The following is a 26,490-nucleotide window of genomic DNA, read 5'->3' on the forward strand; positions in this document are numbered from 1 at the left end:
CCGGCTTGGAGCTACGTGATGAAATGTTGTGTGGTCCTCCCACTACGACTCCGGCTTGGAGCTACGCGATGAAATGTTGTGTGGTCCTCCCACTATGACTCCGGCTTGGAGCTACGTGATGAAATGTTGTGTGGTCCTCCCACTACGACTCCGGCTTGGAGCTACGCGATGAAATGTTGTGTGGTCCTCCCACTACGACTCCGGCTTGGAGCTACGCAATGAAATGTTGTGTGGTCCTCCCACTACGACTCCGGCTTGGAGCTACGCGATGAAATGTTGTGTGGTCCTCCCACTATGACTCCGGCTTGGAGCTACGTGATGAAATGTTGTGTGGTCCTCCCACTACGACTCCGGCTTGGAGCTACGCGATGAAATGTTGTGTGGTCCTCCCACTACGACTCCGGCTTGGAGCTACGCGATGATATGTTGTGTGGTCCTCCCACTACGACTCCGGCTTGGAGCTACGCGATGATATGTTGTGTGGTCCTCCCACTATGACTCCGGCTTGGAGCTACGCTATGATATGTTGTGTGGTCCTCCCACTACGACTCCGGCTTGGAGCTACGCAATGATATGTTGTGTGGTCCTCCCACTACGACTCCGGCTTAGAGCTACGCGATGATATGTTGTGTGGTCCTCCCACTATGACTCCGGCTTGGAGCTACGCGATGATATGTTGTGTGGTCCTCCCACTATGACTCCAGCTTGGAGCTGCGCGATGATATGTTGTGTGGTCCTCCCACTATGACTCCAGCTTGGAGCTACGCGATGATATGTTGTGTGGTCCTTCCACTACCACTACGACTCCGGCTTGGAGCTACGAGATGATATGTTGTGTGGTCCTCCCACTATGACTCCGGCTTGGAGCTACGCGATGATATGTTGTGTGGTCCTCCCACTACGACTCCGGCTTGGAGCTACGCGATGAAATGTTGTGTGGTCCTCCCACTACGACTCCGGCTTGGAGCTACGCGATGAAATGTTGTGTGGTCCTCCCACTACGACTCCGGCTTGGAGCTACGCGATGATATGTTGTGTGGTCCTCCCACTATGACTCCGGCTTGGAGCTACGCGATGATATGTTGTGTGGTCCTCCCACTACGACTCCGGCTTGGAGCTACGCGATGAAATGTTGTGTGGTCCTCCCACTACGACTCCGGCTTGGAGCTACGCGATGATATGTTGTGTGGTCCTCCCACTATGACGCCGGCTTGGAGCTACGCGATGATATGTTGTGTGGTCCTCCCACTATGACTCCAGCTTGGAGCTACGCGATGATATGTTGTGTGGTCCTTCCACTACCACTACGACTCCGGCTTGGAGCTACGAGATGATATGTTGTGTGGTCCTCCCACTATGACTCCGGCTTGGAGCTACGCGATGAAATGTTGTGTGTTCCTCCCACTACGACTCCAGCTTGGAGCTACGCGATGATATGTTGTGTGCTCCTTCCACTACCACTACGACTCCGGCTTGGAGCTACGAGATGATATGTTGTGTGGTCCTCCCACTATGACTCCGGCTTGGAGCTACGCGATGATATGTTGTGTGGTCCTCCCACTATGACTCCGGCTTGGAGCTACGCGATGATATGTTGTGTGGTCCTCCCACTACGACTCCGGCTTGGAGCTACGCGATGATATGTTGTGTGGTCCTCCCACTATGACTCCGGCTTGGAGCTACGCAATGATATGTTGTGTGGTCCTCCCACTACGACTCCGGCTTGGAGCTACGCGATGAAATGTTGTGTGGTCCTCCCACTACGACTCCGGCTTGGAGCTACGCGATGATATGTTGTGTGGTCCTCCCACTATGACTCCGGCTTGGAGCTACGCTATGATATGTTGTGTGGTCCTCCCACTACGACTCCAGCTTGGAGCTACGTGATGATATGTTGTGTGGTCCTCCCACTACGACTCCGGCTTGGAGCTACGCGATGATATGTTGTGTGGTCCTCCCACTACGACTCCAGCTTGGAGCTACGTGATGATATGTTGTGTGGTCCTCCCACTACGACTCCGGCTTGGAGCTACGTGATGATATGTTGTGTGGTCCTCCCACTACGACTCCAGCTTGGAGCTACGTGATGATATGTTGTGTGGTCCTCCCACTACTACTCCGGCTTGGAGCTACGCGATGATATGTTGTGTGGTCCTCCCACTACGACTCCAGCTTGGAGCTACGTGATGAAATGTTGTGTGGTCCTCCCACTACGACTCCGGCTTGGAGCTACGTGATGATATGTTGTGTGGTCCTCCCACTACGACTCCGGCTTGGAGCTACGCGATGATATGTTGTGTGGTCCTCCCACTACGACTCCAGCTTGGAGCTACGTGATGAAATGTTGTGTGGTCCTCCCACTACGACTCCGGCTTGGAGCTACGCGATGAAATGTTGTGTGGTCCTCCCACTACGACTCCGGCTTGGAGCTACGCGATGATATGTTGTGTGGTCCTCCCACTATGACTCCGGCTTGGAGCTACGTGATGATATGTTGTGTGGTCCTCCCACTATGACTCCGGCTTGGAGCTACGTGATGATATGTTGTGTGGTCCTCCCACTACGACTCCGGCTTGGAGCTACGCGATGATATGTTGTGTGGTCCTCCCACTATGACTCCGGCTTGGAGCTATGCGATGATATGTTGTGTGGTCCTCCCACTATGACTCCGGCTTGGAGCTACGCGATGATATGTTGTGTGGTCCTCCCACTATGACTCCGGCTTGGAGCTACGCGATGATATGTTGTGTGGTCCTCCCACTACGACTCCGGCTTGGAGCTACGCGATGATATGTTGTGTGGTCCTCCCACTACGACTCCGGCTTGGAGCTACGAGATGATATGTTGTGTGGTCCTCCCACTACGACTCCCGGCTTGGAGCTACGCGATGATATGTTGTGTGGTCCTCCCACTACGACTCCGGCTTGGAGCTACGCAATGATATGTTGTGTGGTCCTCCCACTACGACTCCGGCTTGGAGCTACCTGATGATATGTTGTGTGGTCCTCCCACTACGACTCAGGCTTGGAGCTACGCGATGATATGTTGTGTGGTCCTCCACTACGACTCAGGCTTGGAGCTACCTGATGATATGTTGGTGGTCCTCCCACTACGACTCTTTCATTTGATTATTAGCTGGATGAAGAAACTGTATGAATGAAGGTCCATTATCATGTATACAGGTTGGATTTGGTTTGACTCATTTAGAAGTAGATTGAGGTTGGATTTGGTTTGACTCATTTAGAAGTAGATTGAGGTTGGATTTGGTTTGAGTCATTTAGAAGTAGATTGAGGTTGGATTTGGTTTGACTCATTTAGAAGTAGATTGAGGTTGGATTTGGTTTGACTCATTTAGAAGTAGATTGGGTTGGATGTGGTTTGACTCATTTAGAAGTAGATTGAGGTTGGATTTGGTTTGACTCATTTAGAAGTAGATTGAGGTTGGATTTGGTTTGACTCATTTAGAAGTAGATTGAGGTTGGATTTGGTTTGACTCATTTAGAAGTAGATTGAGGTTGGATTTGGTTTGAGTCATTTAGAAGTAGATTGAGGTTGGATTTGGTTTGAGTCATTTAGAAGTAGATTGAGGTTGGATTTGGTTTGACTCATTTAGAAGTAGATTGAGGTTGGATGTGGTTTGAGTCATTTAGAAGTAGATTGAGGTTGGATTTGGTTTGAGTCATTTAGAAGTAGATTGAGGTTGGATTTGGTTTGAGTCATTTAGAAGTAGATTGAGGTTGGATTTGGTTTGACTCATTTAGAAGTAGATTGAGGTTGGATTTGGTTTGAGTCATTTAGAAGTAGATTGAGGTTGGATTTGGTTTGACTCATTTAGAAGTAGATTGAGGTTGGATTTGGTTTGACTCATTTAGAAGTAGATTGGGTTTGTTTCCCCAACATGTGTTTGACACCCCTGCTCTAGAGAGAATTGCCCCTGTTATGATGCTGAAACACTCTGATCAATCTAACATCAAATCAAATGTATTTATAAAGCCCTTCTTTGATCAGCTGATATCTCAAAGTGCTGTACAGAAACCCAGCCTAAAACCCCAAACAGCAAGCAATGCAGGTGTAGAAGCACGGTGGCTAGGAAAAACTCCCTAGAAAGGCCAAAACCTAGGAAGAAACCTAGAGAGGAACCAGGCTATGAGGGGTGTGCCGGGTGGAGATTATAACAGAACATGGCCAAGATGTTAAAATGTTCATAAATGACCAGCATGGTCAAATAATAATAATCACAGTAGTTGTCGAGGGTGCAGCAAGTCAGCACCTCAGGAGTAAATGTCAGTTGGCTTTTCATAGCCAATTACTAAGGGTATCTCTACCGCTCCTGCTGTCTCTAGAGAGTTGAAAACAGCAGGTCTGGGACAGGTAGCACGTCCGGTGAACAGGTCAGGGTTCCATAGCCGCAGGCAGAACAGTTGAAACTGCAGCAGCAGCACGGCCAGGTGGACTGGGTACAGCAAGGAGTCATCATGCCAGGGCCATGAGGCATGGTCCTAGGGCTCAGGTCCTCCGAGAGAGAGAAAGAAAGAGAGAATTAGAGAGAGCATACTTAAATTCACACAGAACACCGGATAAGACAGGAGAAGTACTCCAGATATAACAGACTGACCCTAGCCCCCCGACACATAAACTACTGCAGCATAAATACTGGAGGCTGAGACAGGAGGGGTCAGGAGACACTGTGGCCCCATCCGATGATACCCCCGGACAGGGCCAAACAGGAAGGATATAACCCCACCCACGTTGCCAAAGCATAGCACCCACACCACTAGAGGGATATCTTGGTCCGAGACTGAACATGTCTTTATTCAACGGACAAAGACAGTATTGGAATTGTTCTAACTGATTTATATTTCAACCACTTCAGATCCCAGTTTGTCATCCTTCCACTGTGTTGGGCTAAGTGCCTCCACTTTCAGTCCAACACTAATGCAGCTGTGTATGCCGTTTCTATAGAGTGGTCTAACTCCCCTACATGTAGCTGCTCACTATGACAACCAGAAAGTGGCTCTGCTGCTGCTGGACCAGGGAGCTTCACCGCACGCTGCTGCCAAGGTAGGTATCACTTACACATTTACACCACAGCAGACGCTCTTATCCAGAGCCACTTACAGGATCCGTTAGGGTTAAATGCCTTGCACAAAGGCACATGATGGGCTCCCGGACATGATCGGGAGTCCCATAGGGCGGCACACAATTGGCCCAGCGTCATCCGGGATAGGGGAGGCCACTACCACACCAGTGTCAGACCACTACTGCACCAGTATCAGACCACTACCAAACCAGCATCAGACCACTACCACACCAGCATCAGACCACTACCACACCAGTATCAGACCACTACCACACCAGCATCAGACCACTACCACACCAGCATCAGACCACTGCCACACCAGTATCAGACCACTGTCACACCAGTATCAGAGCACTACCACACTAGCATCAGACCAGACCATACCAGTATCAGACCACTACCACACCAGTATCAGACCAGACCACTACCACACCAGTATCAGACCAGACCACTACCACACCAGTATCAGACCAGACCACTACCACACCAGTATCAGACCAGACCACTACCACACCAGTATCAGACCAGACCACTACCACACAAGTTTCAGACCACTACCACACAAGTTTCAGACCACTACCACACCAGTTTCAGACCACTACCACACCAGTTTCAGACCACTACCACACCAGTTTCAGACCACTACCACACCAGTTTCAGACCAGACCACTACCACACCAGTTTCAGACCACTACCACACAAGTTTCAGACCACTACTGCACCAGTATCAGACCACTACCACACCAGTTTCAGACCAGACCACTACCACACCAGTTTCAGACCAGACCACTACCACACCAGTTTCAGACCACTACCACACCAGTTTCATACCAGACCACTACCGCACCAGCATCAGACCACTACCACACCAGAATCAGACCACACCAGTATCAGACCACTACCACACCAGTATCAGACCAGACCACTACCACACCAGTTTCAGACCACTACCGCACCAGCATCAGACCACTACCACACCAGAATCAGACCACACCAGTATCAGACCACTACCACACCAGTATCAGACCAGACCACTACCACACCAGTATCAGACCACTACCACACCAGAATCAGACCACACCAGTATCAGACCACTACCACACCAGTATCAGACCAGACCACTACCACACCAGTATCAGACCACTACCACACCAGCATCAGACCACTACCGCACTACTACCACACCAGAATCAGACAACTACCACACCAGTATCAGACCACTACCACACCAGTATCAGACCAGACCACTACCACACCATTATCAGACCACTACCACACCAGCATCAGACCACTACCACACCAGTATCAGACCACTACCACACCAGCATCAGACCACTACCACACCACTACCACACCAGAATCAGACCACTACCACCCCAGCATCAGACCACTACCACCCAAGCATCAGACCACTACCACACCATTATTAGACCACTACCACACCAGTGTCAGACCACTACCACACCAGTATCAGACCACTACCGTACCAGCATCAGACCACTACCACACCAATATCAGACAACTAGTACACCAGTATCAGACCACTACCACAGCAGTATCAGACCACTACCACACCAGTATCAGACCACTACCACACCAGTGTCAGACAACTACCACACCAGTATCAGACCATTACCACACCAGTATCATACCACTACCACACCAGTATCAGACCACTAGCACACCAGTATCAGACCACTACCACACCAGTATCATACCACTAGCACACCAGTATCAGACCACTAGCACACCAGTATCAGACCATTACCACACCAGTATCAGACCATTACCACACCAGTATCAGACCATTACCACACCAGTATCAGACCATTACCACACCAGTATCAGACCATTACCACACCAGTATCAGACCACTACCACACCAGTATCAGACCATTACCACACCAGTATCAGACCATTACCACACCAGTATCAGACCACTAGCACACCATTATCAGAATGTGAGGATGATTATACAATGTTTCTTTTAGGGTGAAAAAAACATTCCCTTGATTTTCCAAGAATGTTCCCAGAACACATTCCGTCTGTTCTATAAAGGTTCCTTTAATGTTGTAAGAATGACATAGCATTCTTTCATAGCATAGTGTTTTAGGTTTAACATAATATTCCATTTGACCTTGTCTTGGAGGTCCTCAGAACATTTCCTGAAAACAACAGACGAAATGTGTTCTGGGAACGTTCTGGGAACATTCTGGTAACATCAGGTGAATGTTTTTCCCATGATGTTCTGATCTGAAACAGCAGGATCTGTCAGGATCTGTCATGCTGGTATAAAGGATTTGGAGGCAGGTGCAGGAATACATAATAGGGTTTTTAACACACCCTAAACAAATACGTATACAAAACACTGGGATGTACCCAAACAAAAGTACGAGGGAAAACCTGGTAGAACGACATGGGAGGAAAATCAAATCAAATCAAATTTATTTGTCACATACACATGGTTAGCAGATGTTAATGCGAGTGTAGCGAAATGCTTGTGCTTCTAGTTCCGACAATGCAGTAATAACCAACAAGTAATCTAACTAACAATTCCAAAACTACTGTCTTGTACACAGTGTGAGGGGATAAAGAATATGTACATAAGGATATATGAATGAGTGATGGTACAGAGCAGCATAGGCAGATACAGTAGATTGTATCGAGTACAGTATATACATATGAGATGAGTATGTAAACAAAGTGGCATAGTTAAAGTGGCTAGTGATACATGTATTACATAAGGATACAGTCGATGATATAGAGTACAGTATATACGTATGCCTATGAGATGAATAATGTAGGGTAAGTAACATTATATAAGGTAGCATTGTTTAAAGTGGCTAGTGATATATTTACATCATTTCCCATCAATTCCCATTATTAAAGTGGCTGGAGTTGAGTCAGTGTCAGTGTGTTGGCAGCAGCCACTCAATGTTAGTGGTGGCTGTTTAACAGTCTGATAGCCTTGAGATAGAAGCTGTTTTTCAGTCTCTCGGTCCCAGCTTTGATGCACCTGTACTGACCTCGCCTTCTGGATGATAGCGGGGTGAACAGGCAGTGGCTCGGGTGGTTGATGTCCTTGATGATCTTTATGGCCTTCCTGTGACATCGGGTGGTGTAGGTGTCCTGGAGGGCAGGTAGTTTGCCCCCGGTGATGCGTTGTGCAGACCTCACTACCCTCTGGAGAGCCTTACGGTTGAGGGCGGAGCAGTTGCCGTACCAGGCGGTGATACAGCCCGCCAGGATGCTCTCGATTGTGCATCTGTAGAAGTTTGTGAGTGCTTTTGGTGACAAGCCGAATTTCTTCAGCCTCCTGAGGTTGAAGAGGCGCTGCTGCGCCTTCTTCACAATGCTGTCTGTGTGAGTGGACCAATTCAGTTTGTCTGTGATGTGTATGCCGAGGAACTTAAAACTTGCTACCCTCTCCACTACTGTTCCATCGATGTGGATAGGGGGGTGTTCCCTCTGCTGTTTCCTGAAGTCCACAATCATCTCCTTAGTTTTGTTGACGTTGAGTGTGAGGTTATTTTCCTGACACCACACTCCGAGGGCCCTCACCTCCTCCCTGTAGGCCGTCTCGTCGTTGTTGGTAATCAAGCCTACCACTGTTGTGTCGTCCGCAAACTTGATGATTGAGTTGGAGGCGTGCGTGGCCACGCAGTCGTGGGTGAACAGGGAGTACAGGAGAGGGCTCAGAACGCACCCTTGTGGGGCCCCAGTGTTGAGGATCAGCGGGGAGGAGATGTTGTTGCCTACCCTCACCACCTGGGGGCGGCCCGTCAGGAAGTCCAGTACCCAGTTGCACAGGGCGGGGTCGAGACCCAGGGTCTCGAGCTTGATGACGAGCTTGGAGGGTACTATGGTGTTGAATGCCGAGCTGTAGTCAATGAACAGCATTCTCACATAGGTATTCCTCTTGTCCAGATGGGTTAGGGCAGTGTGCAGTGTGGTTGAGATTGCATCGTCTGTGGACCTATTTGGGCGGTAAGCAAATTGGAGTGGGTCTAGGGTGTCAGGTAGGGTGGAGGTGATATGGTCCTTGACTAGTCTCTCAAAGCACTTCATGATGACGGAAGTGAGTGCTACGGGGCGGTAGTCGTTTAGCTCAGTTACCTTAGCTTTCTTGGGAACAGGAACAATGGTGGCCCTCTTGAAGCATGTGGGAACAGCAGACTGGTATAGGGATTGATTGAATATGTCCGTAAACACACCGGCCAGCTGGTCTGCGCATGCTCTGAGGGCGCGGCTGGGGATGCCGTCTGGGCCTGCAGCCTTGCAGGGGTTAACACGTTTAAATGTCTTACTCACCTCGGCTGCAGTGTAGGAGAGACCGCAAGTTTTCATTGCAGGCCGTGTCAGTGGCACTGTATTGTCCTCAAAGCGGGCAAAAAAGTTATTTAGTCTGCCTGGGAGCAGGACATCCTGGTCCGTGACTGGGCTGGATTTCTTCCTGTAGTCCGTGATTGACTGTAGACCCTGCCACATGCCTCTTGTGTCTGAGCCGTTGAATTGAGATTCTACTTTGTCTCTGTACTGACGCTTAGCTTGTTTGATAGCCTTGCGGAGGGAATAGCTGCACTGTTTGTATTCGGTCATGTTACCAGACACCTTGCCCTGATTAAAAGCAGTGGTTCGCGCTTTCAGTTTCACACGAATGCTGCCATCAATCCACGGTTTCTGGTTAGGGAATGTTTTAATCGTTGCTATGGGAACGACATCTTCAACGCACGTTCTAATGAACTCGCACACCGAATCAGCGTATTCGTCAATGTTGTTGTCTGACGCAATACGAAACATGTCCCAGTCCACGTGATGGAAGCAGTCTTGGAGTGTGGAGTCAGCTTGGTCGGACCAGCGTTGGACAGACCTCAGCGTGGGAGCCTCTTGTTTTAGTTTCTGTCTGTAGGCAGGGATCAACAAAATGGAGTCGTGGTCAGCTTTTCCGAAAGGGGGGCGGGGCAGGGCCTTATATGCGTCGCGGAAGTTAGAGTAACAATGATCCAAGGTCTTTCCACCCCTGGTTGCGCAATCGATATGCTGATAAAATTTGGGGAGTCTTGTTTTCAGATTAGCCTTGTTAAAATCCCCAGCTACAATGAATGCAGCCTCCGGATAAATGGTTTCCAGTTTGCAAAGAGTCAAATAAAGTTCATTCAGAGCCAACGATGTGTCTGCTTGGGGGGGGATATATACGGCTGTGATTATAATCGAAGAGAATTCTCTTGGTAGATAATGCGGTCTACATTTGATTGTGAGGAATTCTAAATCAGGTGAACAGAAGGATTTGAGTTCCTGTATGTTTCTTTCATCACACCATGTCACGTTAGTCATAAGGCATACGCCCCCGCCCCTCTTTTTACCAGAAAGATGTTTTTTCCTGTCTGCGCGATGCGTGGAGAAACCTGTTGGCTGCACCGCTTCGGATAGCGTCTCTCCAGTAAGCCACGTTTCCGTGAAGCAAAGAACGTTACAGTCTCTGATGTCCCTCTGGAATGCTACCCTTGCTCGGATTTCATCAACCTTGTTGTCAAGAGACTGGACATTGGCAAGAAGAATGCTAGGGAATGGTGCACGATGTGCCCGTCTCCGGAGTCTGACCAGAAGACCGCCTCGTTTCCCTCTTTTTCGGAGTCGTTTTTTTGGGTCGCTGCATGGGATCCACTCCGTTGTCCTGTTTGTAAGGCAGAGCACAGGATCCGCGTCGCGAAAAGCGTATTCTTGGTCGTACTGATGGTGAGTTGACGCTGATCTTATATTCAGTAGTTCTTCTCGACTGTATGTGATGAAACCTAAGATGACCTGGGGTACTAATGTAAGAAATAACACGTAAAAAAACAAAAAACTGCATAGTTTCCTAGGAACGCGAAGCGAGGCGGCCATCTCTGTCGGCGCCGGAAGTAGAGGAGACCCGTAATACACAACGCACAAAACACACAGCACAGGCAGACATGTGAACAATAACACACAGCACAGGCTGAGACAACACATAGGGAACAATAACACACAGCACAGGCTGAGACAACACATAGGGAACAATAACACACAGCACAGGCTGAGACAACACATAGGGAACAATAACACACAGCACAGGCTGAGACAACACATAGGGAACAATAACACACAGCACAGGCTGAGACAACACATAGGGAACAATAACACACAGCACAGGCTGAGACAACACATAGGGAACAATAACACACAGCACAGGCTGAGACAACACATAGGGAACAATAACACACAGCACAGGCTGAGACAACACATAGGGAACAATAACACACAGCACAGGCTGAGACAACACATAGGGAACAATAACACACAGCACAGGCTGAGACAACACATAGGGAACAATAACACACAGCACAGGCTGAGACAACACATAGGGAACAATAACACACAGCACAGGCTGAGACAACACATAGGGAACAATAACACACAGCACAGGCTGAGACAACACATAGGGAACAATAACACACAGCACTGGCTGAGACAACACATAGGGAACAATAACACACAGCACTGGCTGAGACAACACATAGGGAACAATAACACACAGCACAGGCTGAGACAACACATAGGGAACAATAACACACAGCACAGGCTGAGACAACACATAGGGAACAATAACACACAGCACAGGCTGAGACAACACATAGGGAACAATAACACACAGCACAGGCTGAGACAACACATAGGGAACAATAACACACAGCACAGGCTGAGACAACACATAGGGAACAATAACACACAGCACAGGCTGAGACAACACATAGGGAACAATAACACACAGCACAGGCTGAGACAACACATAGGGAACAATAACACACAGCACAGGCTGAGACAACACATAGGGAACAATAACACACAGCACAGGCTGAGACAGCACATAGGGAACAATAACACACAGCACAGGCTGAGACAACACATAGGGAACAATAACACACAGCACAGGCTGAGACAACACATAGGGAACAATAACACACAGCACAGGCTGAGACAACACATAGGGAACAATAACACACAGCACAGGCTGAGACAACACATAGGGAACAATAACACACAGCACAGGCTGAGACAACACATAGGGAACAATAACACACAGCACAGGCTGAGACAACACATAGGGAACAATAACACACAGCACAGGCTGAGACAACACATAGGGAACAATAACACACAGCACAGGCTGAGACAACACATAGGGAACAATAACACACAGCACAGGCTGAGACAACACATAGGGAACAATAACACACAGCACAGGCTGAGACAACACATAGGTACTCACAGCACCAATGGACATGAGGGCAACAGTACCGGAGGGAGCCGTGACAGGATCACAGTTCACTGACTGTATATTACATGGATGATATATTACCTGGATGATAGATGACTGTCTATTACCTGGATGATATATTACCTGGGTGATAGATGTCTGTATATTCCCTGGATGATATATTACCTGGGTGATAGATGACTGTATATTACCTGGATGATATATTACCTGGGTGATAGATGACTGTATATTACCTGGATGATATATTACCTGGGTGATAGATGACTGTATATTACCTGGATGATATATTACCTGGATGATAGATGACTGTATATTACCTGGATGATATATTACCTGGGTGATAGATGACTGTATATTACCTGGGTGATAGATGACTGTATATTCCCTGGATGATATATTACCTGGGTGATAGATGACTGTATATTACCTGGATGATATATTACCTCGTTGATAGATGTCTGTATATTACCTGGATGATAGATGTCTGTATATTCCCTGGATGATAGATGTCTGTATATTCCCTGGATGATAGATGCCTGTATATTCCCTGGATGATATATTACCTGGGTGATAGATGACTGTATATTCCCTGGATGATAGATGACTGTATATTCCCTGGATGATATATTACCTCGTTGATAGATGTCTGTATATTACCTGGATGATATATTACCTGGGTGATAGATGACTGTATATTACCTGGATGATATATTACCTCGTTGATAGATGTCTGTATATTACCTGGATGATATATTACCTGGGTGATAGATGACTGTATATTACCTGGATGATATATTACCTGGGTGATAGATGACTGTATATTCCCTGGATGATAGATGACTGTATATTCCCTGGATGATAGATGTCTGTATATTACCTGGATGATATATTACCTGGGTGATAGATGACTGTATATTACCTGGATGATATATTACCTCGTTGATAGATGTCTGTATATTACCTGGATGATAGATGTCTGTATATTCCCTGGATGATAGATGTCTGTATATTCCCTGGATGATAGATGCCTGTATATTCCCTGGATGATAGATGATGTTCTGTCTGTGGTGTAGAATGGGTACCCTCCTCTGTGTTGTAATATGTTCTGTCTGTGGTGTAGAATGGCTATACTCCACTTCACATCGCGGCTAAGAAGAACCAGATGGAGATTGCCACGACGCTGCTGGAGTACGGAGCCGACACCAACGCTATGACACGTCAGGGCATCACACCGCTGCACCTGGCCTCTCAGGAGGGCAACGTAGACATCGTTACCCTGCTACTGGCCAGGGAAGCCACCATCAGCTTGGGCAACAAGGTGGGGGTTAGGGGTCAGGTGTTAGGGTTGTCCTGAGTTGTAATGTGGTATGTCCTGTCATGTGTTCTAATGTGGTATGTCCTGTCCTGTGTTCTAATGTGGTATGTCCTGTCCTGTGTTCTAATGTGGTGTGTCATGTCCTGTGTTCTAATGTGGTATGTCCTGTCCTGTGTTCTAATGTGGTATGTCATGTCCTGTGTTCTAATGTGGTATGTCCTGTGTTCTAATGTGGTATGTCCTGTCCTGTGTTCTAATGTGGTATGTCATGTGTTCTAATGTGGTATGTCCTGTCCTGTGTTCTAATGTGGTATGTCGTGTCCTGTGTTCTAATGTGGTATGTCCTGTCCTGTGTTCTAATGTGGTATGTCCTGTCCTGTGTTCTAATGTGGTATGTCCTGTCCTGTGTTCTAATGTGGTATGTCCTGTCCTGTGTTCTAATGTGGTATGTCCTGTCCTGTGTTCTAATGTGGTATGTCCTGTCCTGTGTTCTAATGTGGTATGTCCTGTCCTGTGTTCTAATGTGGTATGTCCTGTCCTGTGTTGTAATGTGGTATGTCATATCCTGTGTTCTAATGTGGTATGTCCTGTCCTGTGTTCTAATGTGGTATGTCATGTCCTGTCCTTTGTTCTAATGTGGTATGTCTTTGTGTTCTAATGTGGTATGTCCTGTCCTGTGTTCTAATGTGGTATGTCCTGTCCTGTGTTCTAATGTGGTATGTCCTGTGTTCTAATGTGGTATGTCCTGTCCTGTGTTCTAATGTGGTATGTCATGTCCTGTCCTGTGTTCTAATGTGGTATGTCCTGTCCTTTGTTCTAATGTGGTATGTCCTGTCCTGTGTTCTAATGTGGTATGTCCTGTGTTCTAATGTGGTATTTCCTATCCTGTGTTCTAATGTGGTATGTCCTATCCTGTGTTCTAATGTGTCCTGTCCTGTGTTCTAATGTGGTATGTCCTATCCTGTGTTCTAATGTGGTATGACCTGTCCTGTGTTCTAATGTGGTATGTCCTGTCCTGTGTCCTAATGTGGTATGTCCTGTCCTTTGTTCTAATGTGGTATGTCCTGTCCTGTGTTCTAATGTGGTATGTCCTGTCCTGTGTTCTAATGTGGTATGTCCTGTGTTCTAATGTGGTATGTCCTGTGTTCTAATGTGGTATGCCCTGTCCTGTGTTCTAATGTGGTATGTCCTGTGTTCTAATGTGGTATGTCCTGTGTTCTAATGTGGTATGTCCTGTGTTCTAATGTGGTATGTCCTGTGTTCTAATGGGGTATGTCCTGTCCTGTGTTCTAATGTGGTATGTCCTGTCCTGTGTTCTAATGTGGTATGTCCTGTCCTGTGTTCTAATGTGGTATGTCCTGTCCTGTGTTCTAATGTGGTATGTCCTATCCTGTGTTCTAATGTGGTATGTCATGTCCTGTGTTCTAATGTGGTATGTCCTATCCTGTGTTCTAATGTGGTATGTCCTGTCCTGTGTTCTAATGTGGTACGTCCTGTCTTCTAATGTGGTATGTCCTGTGTTCTAATGTGGTATGTCCTGTCCTGTGTTCTAATGTGGTATGTCCTGTGTTCTAATGTGGTATGTCCTGTGTTCTAATGTGGTATGTCCTGTGTTCTAATGTGGTATGTCCTGTCCTGTGTTCTAATGTGGTATGTCCTGTCCTGTGTTCTAATGTGGTATGTCCTGTCCTGTGTTCTAATGTGGTATGTCCTGTCCTGTGTTCTAATGTGGTATGTCCTGTCCTGTGTTCTAATGTGGTGTGTCATGTCCTGTGTTCTAATGTGGTATGTCCTGTCCTGTGTTCTAATGTGGTATGTCCTGTCCTGTGTTCTAATGTGGTATGTCCTGTCCTGTGTTCTAATGTGATGTGTCATGTCCTGTGTTCTAATGTGGTATGTCCTGTGTTCTAATGTGGTATGTCCTGTCCTGTGTTCTAATGTGGTATGTCATGTGTTCTAATGTGGTATGTCCTGTCCTATGTTCTAATGTGGTATGTCCTATCCTGTGTTCTAATGTGGTATGTCATGTCCTGTGTTCTAATGTGGTATGTCCTATCCTGTGTTCTAATGTGGTATGTCCTGTCCTGTGTTCTAATGTGGTATGTCCTGTGTTCTAATGTGGTATGTCCTGTGTTCTAATGTGGTATGTCCTGTCCTGTGTTCTAATGTGGTATGTCCTGTCCTGTGTTCTAATGTGGTATGTCCTGTGTTCTAATGTGGTATGTCCTGTGTTCTAATGTGGTATGTCCTGTCCTGTGTTCTAATGTGGTATGTCCTGTGTTCTAATGTGGTATGTCCTGTGTTCTAATGTGGTATGTCCTATCCTGTGTTCTAATGTGGTATGTCCTGTCCTGTGTTCTAATGTGGTATGTCCTGTGTTCTAATGTGGTATGTCCTGTGTTCTAATGTGGTATGTCCTGTCCTGTGTTCTAATGTGGTATGTCCTGTGTTCTAATGTGGTATTTCCTATCCTGTGTTCTAATGTGGTATGTCCTATCCTGTGTTCTAATGTGTCCTGTCCTGTGTTCTAATGTGGTATGTCCTATCCTGTGTTCTAATGTGGTATGACCTGTCCTGTGTTCTAATGTGGTATGTCCTGTCCTGTGTTCTAATGTGGTATGTCCTGTCCTGTGTCCTAATGTGGTATGTCCTGTCCTTTGTTCTAATGTGGTATGTCCTGTCCTGTGTTCTAATGTGGTATGTCCTGTCCTGTGTTCTAATGTGGTATGTCCTGTGTTCTAATGTGGTATGTCCTGTGTTCTAATGTGGTATGCCCTGTCCTGTGTTCTAATGTGGTATGTCCTGTGTTCTAATGTGGTATGTCCTGTGTTCTAATGTGGTATGTCCTGTGTTCTAATGTGGTATGTCCTGTGTTCTAATGGGGTATGTCCTGTCCTGTGTTCTAATGTGGTATGTCCTGTCCTGTGTTCTAATGTGGTATGTCCTGTCCTGTGTTCTAATGTGGTATGTCCTGTCCTGTGTTCTAATGTGGTATGTCCTATCCTGTGTTCTAATGTGGTATGTCATGTCCTGTGTTCTAATGTGGTATGTCCTATCCTGTGTTCTAATGTGGTATGTCCTGTCCTGTGTTCTAATGTGGTACGTCCTGTGTTCTAATGTGGTATGTCCTGTGTTCTAATGTGGTATGTCCTGTCCTGTGTTCTAATGTGGTATGTCCTATGTTCTAATGTGGTATGTCCTGTGTTCTAATGTGGTATGTCCTGTCCTGTGTTCTAATGTGGTATGTCCTGTCCTGTGTTCTAATGTGGTATGTCCTGTCCTGTGTTCTAATGTGGTATGTCCTGTCCTGTGTTCTAATGTGGTATGTCCTGTCCTGTGTTCTAATGTGGTATGTCCTGTCCTGTGTTGTAATGTGGTATGTCATATCCTGTGTTCTAATGTGGTATGTTCTGTCCTGTGTTCTAATGTGGTATGTCCTGTCCTGTGTTCTAATGTGGTATGTCATGTCCTGTCCTTTGTTCTAATGTGGTATGTCCTGTCCTGTGTTCTAATGTGGTATGTTCTGTCCTGTGTTCTAATGTGGTATGTCCTGTGTTCTAATGTGGTATATCCTGTCCTGTGTTCTAATGTGGTATGTCATGTCCTGTGTTCTAATGTGGTATGTCCTGTCCTTTGTTCTAATGTGGTATGTCCTTTCCTGTGTTCTAATGTGGTATGTCCTGTGTTCTAATGTGGTATTTCCTATCCTGTGTTCTAATGTGGTATGTCCTATCCTGTGTTCTAATGTGTCCTGTCCTGTGTTCTAATGTGGTATGTCCTATCCTGTGTTCTAATGTGGTATGTCCTGTCCTGTGTTCTAATGTGGTATGTCCTGTCCTGTGTTCTAATGTGGTATGTCATGTCCTGTGTTCTAATGTGGTATGTCCTGTCCTGTGTTCTAATGTGGTATGTCATGTCCTGTGTTCTAATTTGGTATGTCATATCCTGTGTTCTAATGTGGTATTTCATATCCTGTGTTCTAATGTGGCATGTCCTGTCCTGTGTTCTAATTTGGTATGTCATATCCTGTGTTGTAATGTGGTATGTCCTGTCCTGTGTTCTAATGTGGTATGTCCTGTCCTGTGTTGTAATGTGGTATGTCCTGTCCTGTGTTCTAATGTGTCCTGTCCTGTGTTCTAATGTGGTATGTCCTGTCCTGTGTTCTAATGTCGTATGTCCTGTCCTGTGTTCTAATGTGGTATGTCCTGTCCTGTGTTCTAATGTGGTATGTCCTGTCCTGTGTTCTAATGTGGTATGTCCTGTCCTGTGTTGTAATGTGGTATGTCCTGTCCTGTGTGCTAATGTCGTATGTCCTGTCCTGTGTTGTAATGTGGTATGTCCTGTCCTGTGTTCTAATGTGGTATGTCCTGTCCTGTGTTGTAATGTGGTATGTCCTGTCCTGTGTTCTAATGTGGTATGTCCTGTCCTGTGTCCTGTCCTGTGTTGTAATGTGTTATGTCTTGTCCTGTGTCCTCTCCTCTCAGAGTGGTCTGACTCCTCTCCACCTGGCAGCTCAGGACGACAAGGTCAACGTAGCTGAGGTGCTGGTTAACCAGGGGGCCACTGTTGACCCAGAGACTAAGGTACACACACACACGTACACATGTTCAACTCTGGTCTGACAGCCGTGTAGGTCGGCTGGTCCCTCCTGAAACCTCACTGCAGAACACTAATTGAGAAACACAACAGAGAGAGCAGAAGGTCTAGAAACCCAGAGAGGGACCAGGAGGACTAGAAACCCAGAGAGAGACCAGGAGGACTAGAAACCCAGAGAGAGACCAGAAGGTCTAGAAACCCAGAGAGAGACCAGAAGGTCTAGAAACCCAGAGAGAGACCAGGAGGACTAGAAACTCAGAGAGAGAGACCAGAAGGTCTACAAACCCAGAAAGGAGAGACCAGGAGGACTAGAAACCCAGAGAGGAGAGACCAGGAGGACTAGAAACCCAGAGAGGAGAGACCAGGAGGACTAGAAACCCAGAGAGGAGAGACTAGGAGGACTAGAAACCCAGAGAGGAGAGACCAGAAGGTCTAGAAACCCAGAGAGGAGAGAGAGACCAGAAGGTCTAGAAACCCAGAGAGAGAGACCAAAGAGAGGGAGAGAGAGAGAGAGAGACCCCAGAGAGAGAAAGACCAGAGAGATGAGAGAGAAGGACCAGAGAGATGAGAGATAAGGACCAGAGAGACGAGAGAGAGGCCCCTGTTCCTAGGCCTTCATTGTAAATAAGAAGTTGTTCTTAACTGACTTGCCTAGTTAAATAAAGTTTAAATTAAAAAAAAAATTAAATTCACTACTACACTACAACAGTACTCTACAACACTACAGTACTACGCTGAAACTGTACAACAGTATTCTGAAACACTGAATTACTACAACACTGAATCACTACTACACAGAAACACTACAACACTGAATGACTGCAACACTGAAACTCTACAACACTGAAACACTACAATACTGAAACACTACAACACTGAAACACTACTACACTGAAACACTACAACACTGAATCACTACACCACTGAATCACTACTACACTGAAACACTACAACACTGAATGACTGCAACACTGAAACTCTACAACACTGAAACACTACAATACTGAAACACTACAACACTGAAACACTACTACACTGAAACACTACAACACTGAATCACTACAACACTGAAACACTACAACTGTACTCTACAACACTACTTTTTTTTTTTTATTTCACCTTTATTTAACCAGGTAGGCTAGTTGAGAACAAGTTCTCATTTGCAACTGCGACCTGGCCAAGATAAGGCATAGCAGTGTGAACAGACAACACAGAGTTTCACATGGAGTAAACAATTAACAAGTCAGTAACACAGTAGAAAAAAAAGGGGAGTCTATATACAATGTGTGCAAAAGGCATGAGGAGGTAGGCGAATAATTACAATTTAGCAGATTAACACTGGAGTGATAAATGATCAGATGGTCATGTACAGGTAGAGATATTGGTGTGCAAAAGAGCAGAAAAGTAAATAAATAAAAACAGTATGGGGATGAGGTAGGTGAAAATGGGTGGGCTATTTACCAATAGACTATGTACAGCTGCAGCGATCGGTTAGCTGCTCAGATAGCAGATGTTTGAAGTTGGTGAGGGAGATAAAAGTCTCCAACTTCAGCGATTTTTGCAATTCGTTCCAGTCACAGGCAGCAGAGTACTGGAACAAAAGGCGGCCAAATGAGGTGTTGGCTTTAGGGATGATCAGTGAGATACACCTGCTGGAGCGAGTGCTACGGATGGGTGTTGCCATCGTGACCAGTGAACTGAGATAAGGCGGAGCTTTACCTAGCAAGGACTTGTAGATGACCTGGAGCCAGTGGGTCTGGCGACGAATATGTAGCGAGGGCCAGCCGACTAGAGAATACAAGTCGCAGTGGTGGGTGGTATAAGGTGCTTTAGTGACAAAACGGATGGCACTGTGATAGACTGCATCCAGTTTGCTGAGTAGAGTGTTGGAAGCCATTTTGTAGATGACATCGCCGAAGTCGAGGATCGGTAACTACAACACTGAAACACTACAACACTACAATACAACACTACAATACAACACTGAAACACTACAACTGTACTCTACAACACTACAACAGTACACTACACCACTGAAACACTACAACACTGAATCACTACAACACTGAATCACTACTACACTGAAACCCTACAATACAACACTACAATACAACACTACAATACAACACTGAAACACTACAACTGTACTCTACAACACTACAATACAACACTGAAACACTACAACACTGAAACACTAGAACTGTACTCTACAACACTACAATACAACACTGTACAATGCAACAGTGAAACACTACATCACTACACTACAACACTACAATACAACACTGAAACACTACAACACTACAACACTGAAACACTACATCACTACACTACAACAGTACACTACAACACTGAAACACTACATCACTACACTACAACAGTACACTACAACACTGAAACACTACAACACTACAACACTGAAACACTACAACACTACACTACAACACTACAATACAACACTGAAACACTATAACTGTACTCTACAACACTACACTACAACACTGTACACTACAACACTGAAACACTACAACAGTGAAACACAAAAACGACTCCGAAAAAGAGGGAAACGAGGCGGTCTTCTGGTCAGACTCCGGAGACGGGCACATCGTGCACCATTCCCTAGCATTCTTCTTGCCAATGTCCAGTCTCTTGACAACAAGGTTGATGAAATCCGAGCAAGGGTAGCATTCCAGAGGGACATCAGAGACTGTAACGTTCTTTGCTTCACGGAAACGTGGCTTACTGGAGAGACGCTATCCGAAGTGGTGCAGCCAACAGGTTTCTCCACGCATCGCGCAGACAGGAAAAAACATCTTTCTGGTAAAAAGAGGGGCGGGGGCGTATGCCTTATGACTAACGTGACATGGTGTGATGAAAGAAACATACAGGAACTCAAATCCTTCTGTTCACCTGATTTAGAATTCCTCACAATCAAATGTAGACCGCATTATCTACCAAGAGAATTCTCTTCGATTATAATCACAGCCGTATATATCCCCCCCCAAGCAGACACATCGTTGGCTCTGAATGAACTTTATTTGACTCTTTGCAAACTGGAAACCATTTATCCGGAGGCTGCATTCATTGTAGCTGGGGATTTTAACAAGGCTAATCTGAAAACAAGACTCCCCAAATTTTATCAGCATATCGATTGCGCAACCAGGGGTGGAAAGACCTTGGATCATTGTTACTCTAACTTCCGCGACGCATATAAGGCCCTGCCCCGCCCCCCTTTCGGAAAAGCTGACCACGACTCCATTTTGTTGATCCCTGCCTACAGACAGAAACTAAAACAAGAGGCTCCCACGCTGAGGTCTGTCCAACGCTGGTCCGACCAAGCTGACTCCACACTCCAAGACTGCTTCCATCACGTGGACTGGGACATGTTTCGTATTGCGTCAGACAACAACATTGACGAATACGCTGATTCGGTGTGCGAGTTCATTAGAACGTGCGTTGAAGATGTCGTTCCCATAGCAACGATTAAAACATTCCCTAACCAGAAACCGTGGATTGATGGCAGCATTCGTGTGAAACTGAAAGCACGAACCACTGCTTTTAATCAGGGCAAGGTGTCTGGTAACATGACCGAATACAAACAGTGCAGCTATTCCCTCCGCAAGGCTATCAAACAAGCTAAGCGTCAGTACAGAGACAAAGTAGAATCTCAATTCAACGGCTCAGACACAAGAGGCATGTGGCAGGGTCTACAGTCAATCACGGACTACAGAAAGAATTCCAGCCCAGTCACGGACCAGGATGTCCTGCTCCCAGGCAGACTAAATAACTTTTTTGCCCGCTTTGAGGACAATACAGTGCCACTGACACGGCCTGCAACGAAAACTTGCGGTCTCTCCTTCACTGCAGCCGAGGTGAGTAAGACATTTAAACGTGTTAACCCTCGCAAGGCTGCAGGCCCAGACGGCATCCCCAGCCGCGCCCTCAGAGCATGCGCAGACCAGCTGGCCGGTGTGTTTACGGACATATTCAATCAATCCCTATACCAGTCTGCTGTTCCCACATGCTTCAAGAGGGCCACCATTGTTCCTGTTCCCAAGAAAGCTAAGGTAACTGAGCTAAACGACTACCGCCCCGTAGCACTCACTTCCGTCATCATGAAGTGCTTTGAGAGACTAGTCAAGGACCATATCACCTCCACCCTACCTGACACCCTAGACCCACTCCAATTTGCTTACCGCCCAAATAGGTCCACAGACGATGCAATCTCAACCACACTGCACACTGCCCTAACCCATCTGGACAAGAGGAATACCTATGTGAGAATGCTGTTCATTGACTACAGCTCGGCATTCAACACCATAGTACCCTCCAAGCTCGTCATCAAGCTCGAGTCCCTGGGTCTCGACCCCGCCCTGTGCAACTGGGTACTGGACTTCCTGACGGGCCGCCCCCAGGTGGTGAGGGTAGGCAACAACATCTCCTCCCCGCTGATCCTCAACACTGGGGCCCCACAAGGGTGCGTTCTGAGCCCTCTCCTGTACTCCCTGTTCACCCACGACTGCGTGGCCACGCACGCCTCCAACTCAATCATCAAGTTTGCGGACGACACAACAGTGGTAGGCTTGATTACCAACAACGACGAGACGGCCTACAGGGAGGAGGTGAGGGCCCTCGGAGTGTGGTGTCAGGAAAATAACCTCACACTCAACGTCAACAAAACTAAGGAGATGATTGTGGACTTCAGGAAACAGCAGAGGGAACACCCCCCTATCCACATCGATGGAACAGTAGTGGAGAGGGTAGCAAGTTTTAAGTTCCTCGGCATACACATCACAGACAAACTGAATTGGTCCACTCACACAGACAGCATTGTGAAGAAGGCGCAGCAGCGCCTCTTCAACCTCAGGAGGCTGAAGAAATTCGGCTTGTCACCAAAAGCACTCACAAACTTCTACAGATGCACAATCGAGAGCATCCTGGCGGGCTGTATCACCGCCTGGTACGGCAACTGCTCCGCCCTCAACCGTAAGGCTCTCCAGAGGGTAGTGAGGTCTGCACAACGCATCACCGGGGGCAAACTACCTGCCCTCCAGGACACCTACACCACCCGATGTCACAGGAAGGCCATAAAGATCATCAAGGACATCAACCACCCGAGCCACTGCCTGTTCACCCCGCTATCATCCAGAAGGCGAGGTCAGTACAGGTGCATCAAAGCTGGGACCGAGAGACTGAAAAACAGCTTCTATCTCAAGGCTATCAGACTGTTAAACAGCCACCACTAACATTGAGTGGCTGCTGCCAACACACTGACACTGACTCAACTCCAGCCACTTTAATAATGGGAATTGATGGGAAATGATGTAAATATATCACTAGCCACTTTAAACAATGCTACCTTATATAATGTTACTTACCCTACATTATTCATCTCATAGGCATACGTATATACTGTACTCTATATCATCGACTGTATCCTTATGTAATACATGTATCACTAGCCACTTTAACTATGCCACTTTGTTTACATACTCATCTCATATGTATATACTGTACTCGATACAATCTACTGTATCTGCCTATGCTGCTCTGTACCATCACTCATTCATATATCCTTATGTACATATTCTTTATCCCCTCACACTGTGTACAAGACAGTAGTTTTGGAATTGTTAGTTAGATTACTTGTTGGTTATTACTGCATTGTCGGAACTAGAAGCACAAGCATTTCGCTACACTCGCATTAACATCTGCTAACCATGTGTATGTGACAAATAAAATTTGATTTGATTTGATTTTGATTTGACACTACAATACAACACTGAAACACTACAACACTACAATACAACACTGAAACACTACAACTGTACAACACTACAACAGTACACTACAACACTGAAACACTACAACAGTACACTACAACACAGTACACTACAACAGTACACTTCAACACTGAAACACGACAACTCTAACAAGCTCTGCTATCTACATACAGACCTGACTATAACACTACAACAACATTAACTCACTAAATGCCGTATCCATTCTGCTATAATCTAGGTCAGCACGCATCAAACAGTTTTTTGAATCAACATGCTTGAAGGTTTCAGAATGTCTCCTGAAACCATTGAACATGATTGTGAATGTAGCTTTAGAAGTGGCTTCCCAGGCATACCACTTGATTTCTGTTTCCCTAGATGGGATACACTAGTGGTCACACCAGGCATAACACTTGATTTCTGTTTCCCTAGATGGGATACACTAGTGGTCACACCAGGCATAACACTTGATTTCTGTTTCTGTTTCCCTAGATGGGATACACTAGTGGTCACACCAGGCATAACACTTGATTTCTGTTACCCTAGATGGGATACACCAGTGGTCACACCAGGCATAACACTTGATTTATGTTTCTGTTTCCCTAGATGGGATACACTAGTGGTCACACCAGGCATAACACTTGATTTCTGTTTCCCTAGATGGGATACACTAGTGGTCACACCAGGCATAACACTTGATTTCTGTTTCTGTTTCCCTAGATGGGATACACTAGTGGTCACACCAGGCATAACACTTGATTTCTGTTTCTGTTTCCCTAGATGGGATACACTAGTGGTCACACCAGGCATAACACTTGATTTCTGGTTCCCTAGATGGGATACACTAGTGGTCACACCAGGCATAACACTTGATTTCTGTTTCCCTAGATGGGATACACTAGTGGTCACACCAGGCATAACACTTGATTTCTGTTTCCCTAGATGGGATACACTAGTGGTCACACCAGGCATAACACTTGATTTCTGTTTCCCTAGATGGGATTCACTGGTGGTCACATCAGGCATAACACTTGATTTCTGTTTCCCTAGACGGGATACACTAGTGGTCACACCAGGCATAACACTTGATTTCTGTTTCCCTAGATGGGATACACTCCGCTGCATGTGGCGTGTCACTATGGAAACGTGAAGATGGTCAACTTCCTGCTAAAGAACCAGGCCAAGATCAATGCCAAAACCAAGGTTAGGCTCCCCTCCAGATTGAACATATCTATATAGATGTTAATGTTTGATTTATGGGATAGGAGTCAGGGGTCACAGGTTAGGCTCCCCTCCAGATTTAACATTTCTATATACAATGGATGTTGATGGTTGTAGGTGTGGGTGTTGGAGTGGGTATGTGTTGGTATGTTTAATTAAAGAGGTGTGTCTGACCTCTCCTCCTCCCCCTTCAGAACGGATACACCCCCCTCCATCAGGCGGCCCAGCAAGGCCACACCCACATCATCAACCTACTGCTGCAGCACGGAGCCTCTCCCAACCAAGTCACTGTGGTGAGAACACACACACCTGCTGCAGCACAGAGCCTCTCCCAACCAAGTCACTGTGGTGAGAACACACACACCTGCTGCAGCACAGAGCCTCTCCCAACCAAGTCACTGTGGTGAGAACACACACACCTGCTGCAGCACGGAGCCTCTCCCAACCAAGTCACTGTGGTGAGAACACACACTCCTGCTGCAGCACAGAGCCTCTCCCAACCAAGTCACTGTGGTGAGAACACACACTCCTGCTGCAGCACAGACTCTCCCCAAATGAGCTGACTGTGGTGAGCACAGGATTCTGGGAGACATTGACATTACCCAGTGCCCCCACAGCTGGGACTGCACAGTGAAATACACAGTCACCAACACTATCTCATACACAGTAGGCTGTCATTAGCATGCACTATAACAGTCACATCACAAACACACAGTGTTCCATCTATTGTCTTTGGTAGTATAAACAGTAGATACTGACACATGAGGATGGGTTAGGGGTTAGGGGTCACAGTAATAGTAATATCTGACTGTCTTTAACAGAATGGTAACACAGCCCTGTCCAGGAGGCTGGGTTAGGGGTTAGAGGTCACAGTAATAGTAATATCTGACTGTCTTTAACAGAATGGTAACACAGCCCTGTCCAGGAGGCTGGGTTAGGGGTTAGGGGTTAGGGGTCACAGTAATAGTAATATCTGACTGTCTTTAACAGAATGGTAACACAGCCCTGTCCAGGAGGCTGGGTTAGGGGTCAAGGGTTAGGGGTTAGGGGTCACAGTAATAGTAATATCTGACTGTCTTTAACAGAATGGTAACACAGCCCTGTCCATAGCCAGGAGGCTGGGTTAGAGGTTAGGGGTCACAGTAATAGTAATATCTGACTGTCTTTAACAGAATGGTAACACAGCCCTGTTCAGGAGGCT

The 26,490-nt window shown here is 46.5% G+C and overlaps 1 protein-coding gene across 1 annotated transcript in view; it reads left to right on the plus strand.

Moving 5' to 3' along the window:
• LOC139413898 (ankyrin-3-like) overlaps positions 1–26,490 on the plus strand; it is a 198,555-nt gene that overhangs the window by 88,400 nt on the left and 83,665 nt on the right. Inside the window, exons 18-22 of the mRNA XM_071161745.1 lie at positions 4,963–5,061; positions 13,498–13,695; positions 18,177–18,275; positions 25,173–25,271; positions 25,484–25,582. Coding sequence (XP_071017846.1) covers positions 4,963–5,061; positions 13,498–13,695; positions 18,177–18,275; positions 25,173–25,271; positions 25,484–25,582 — 594 coding nt within the window. The remainder of the gene's footprint in view (positions 1–4,962; positions 5,062–13,497; positions 13,696–18,176; positions 18,276–25,172; positions 25,272–25,483; positions 25,583–26,490) is intronic.

This window comes from Oncorhynchus clarkii, chromosome 1 (genome assembly GCF_045791955.1).
Source record: "Oncorhynchus clarkii lewisi isolate Uvic-CL-2024 chromosome 1, UVic_Ocla_1.0, whole genome shotgun sequence".
NCBI classification, from domain to species: Eukaryota; Metazoa; Chordata; class Actinopteri; order Salmoniformes; family Salmonidae; genus Oncorhynchus; species Oncorhynchus clarkii.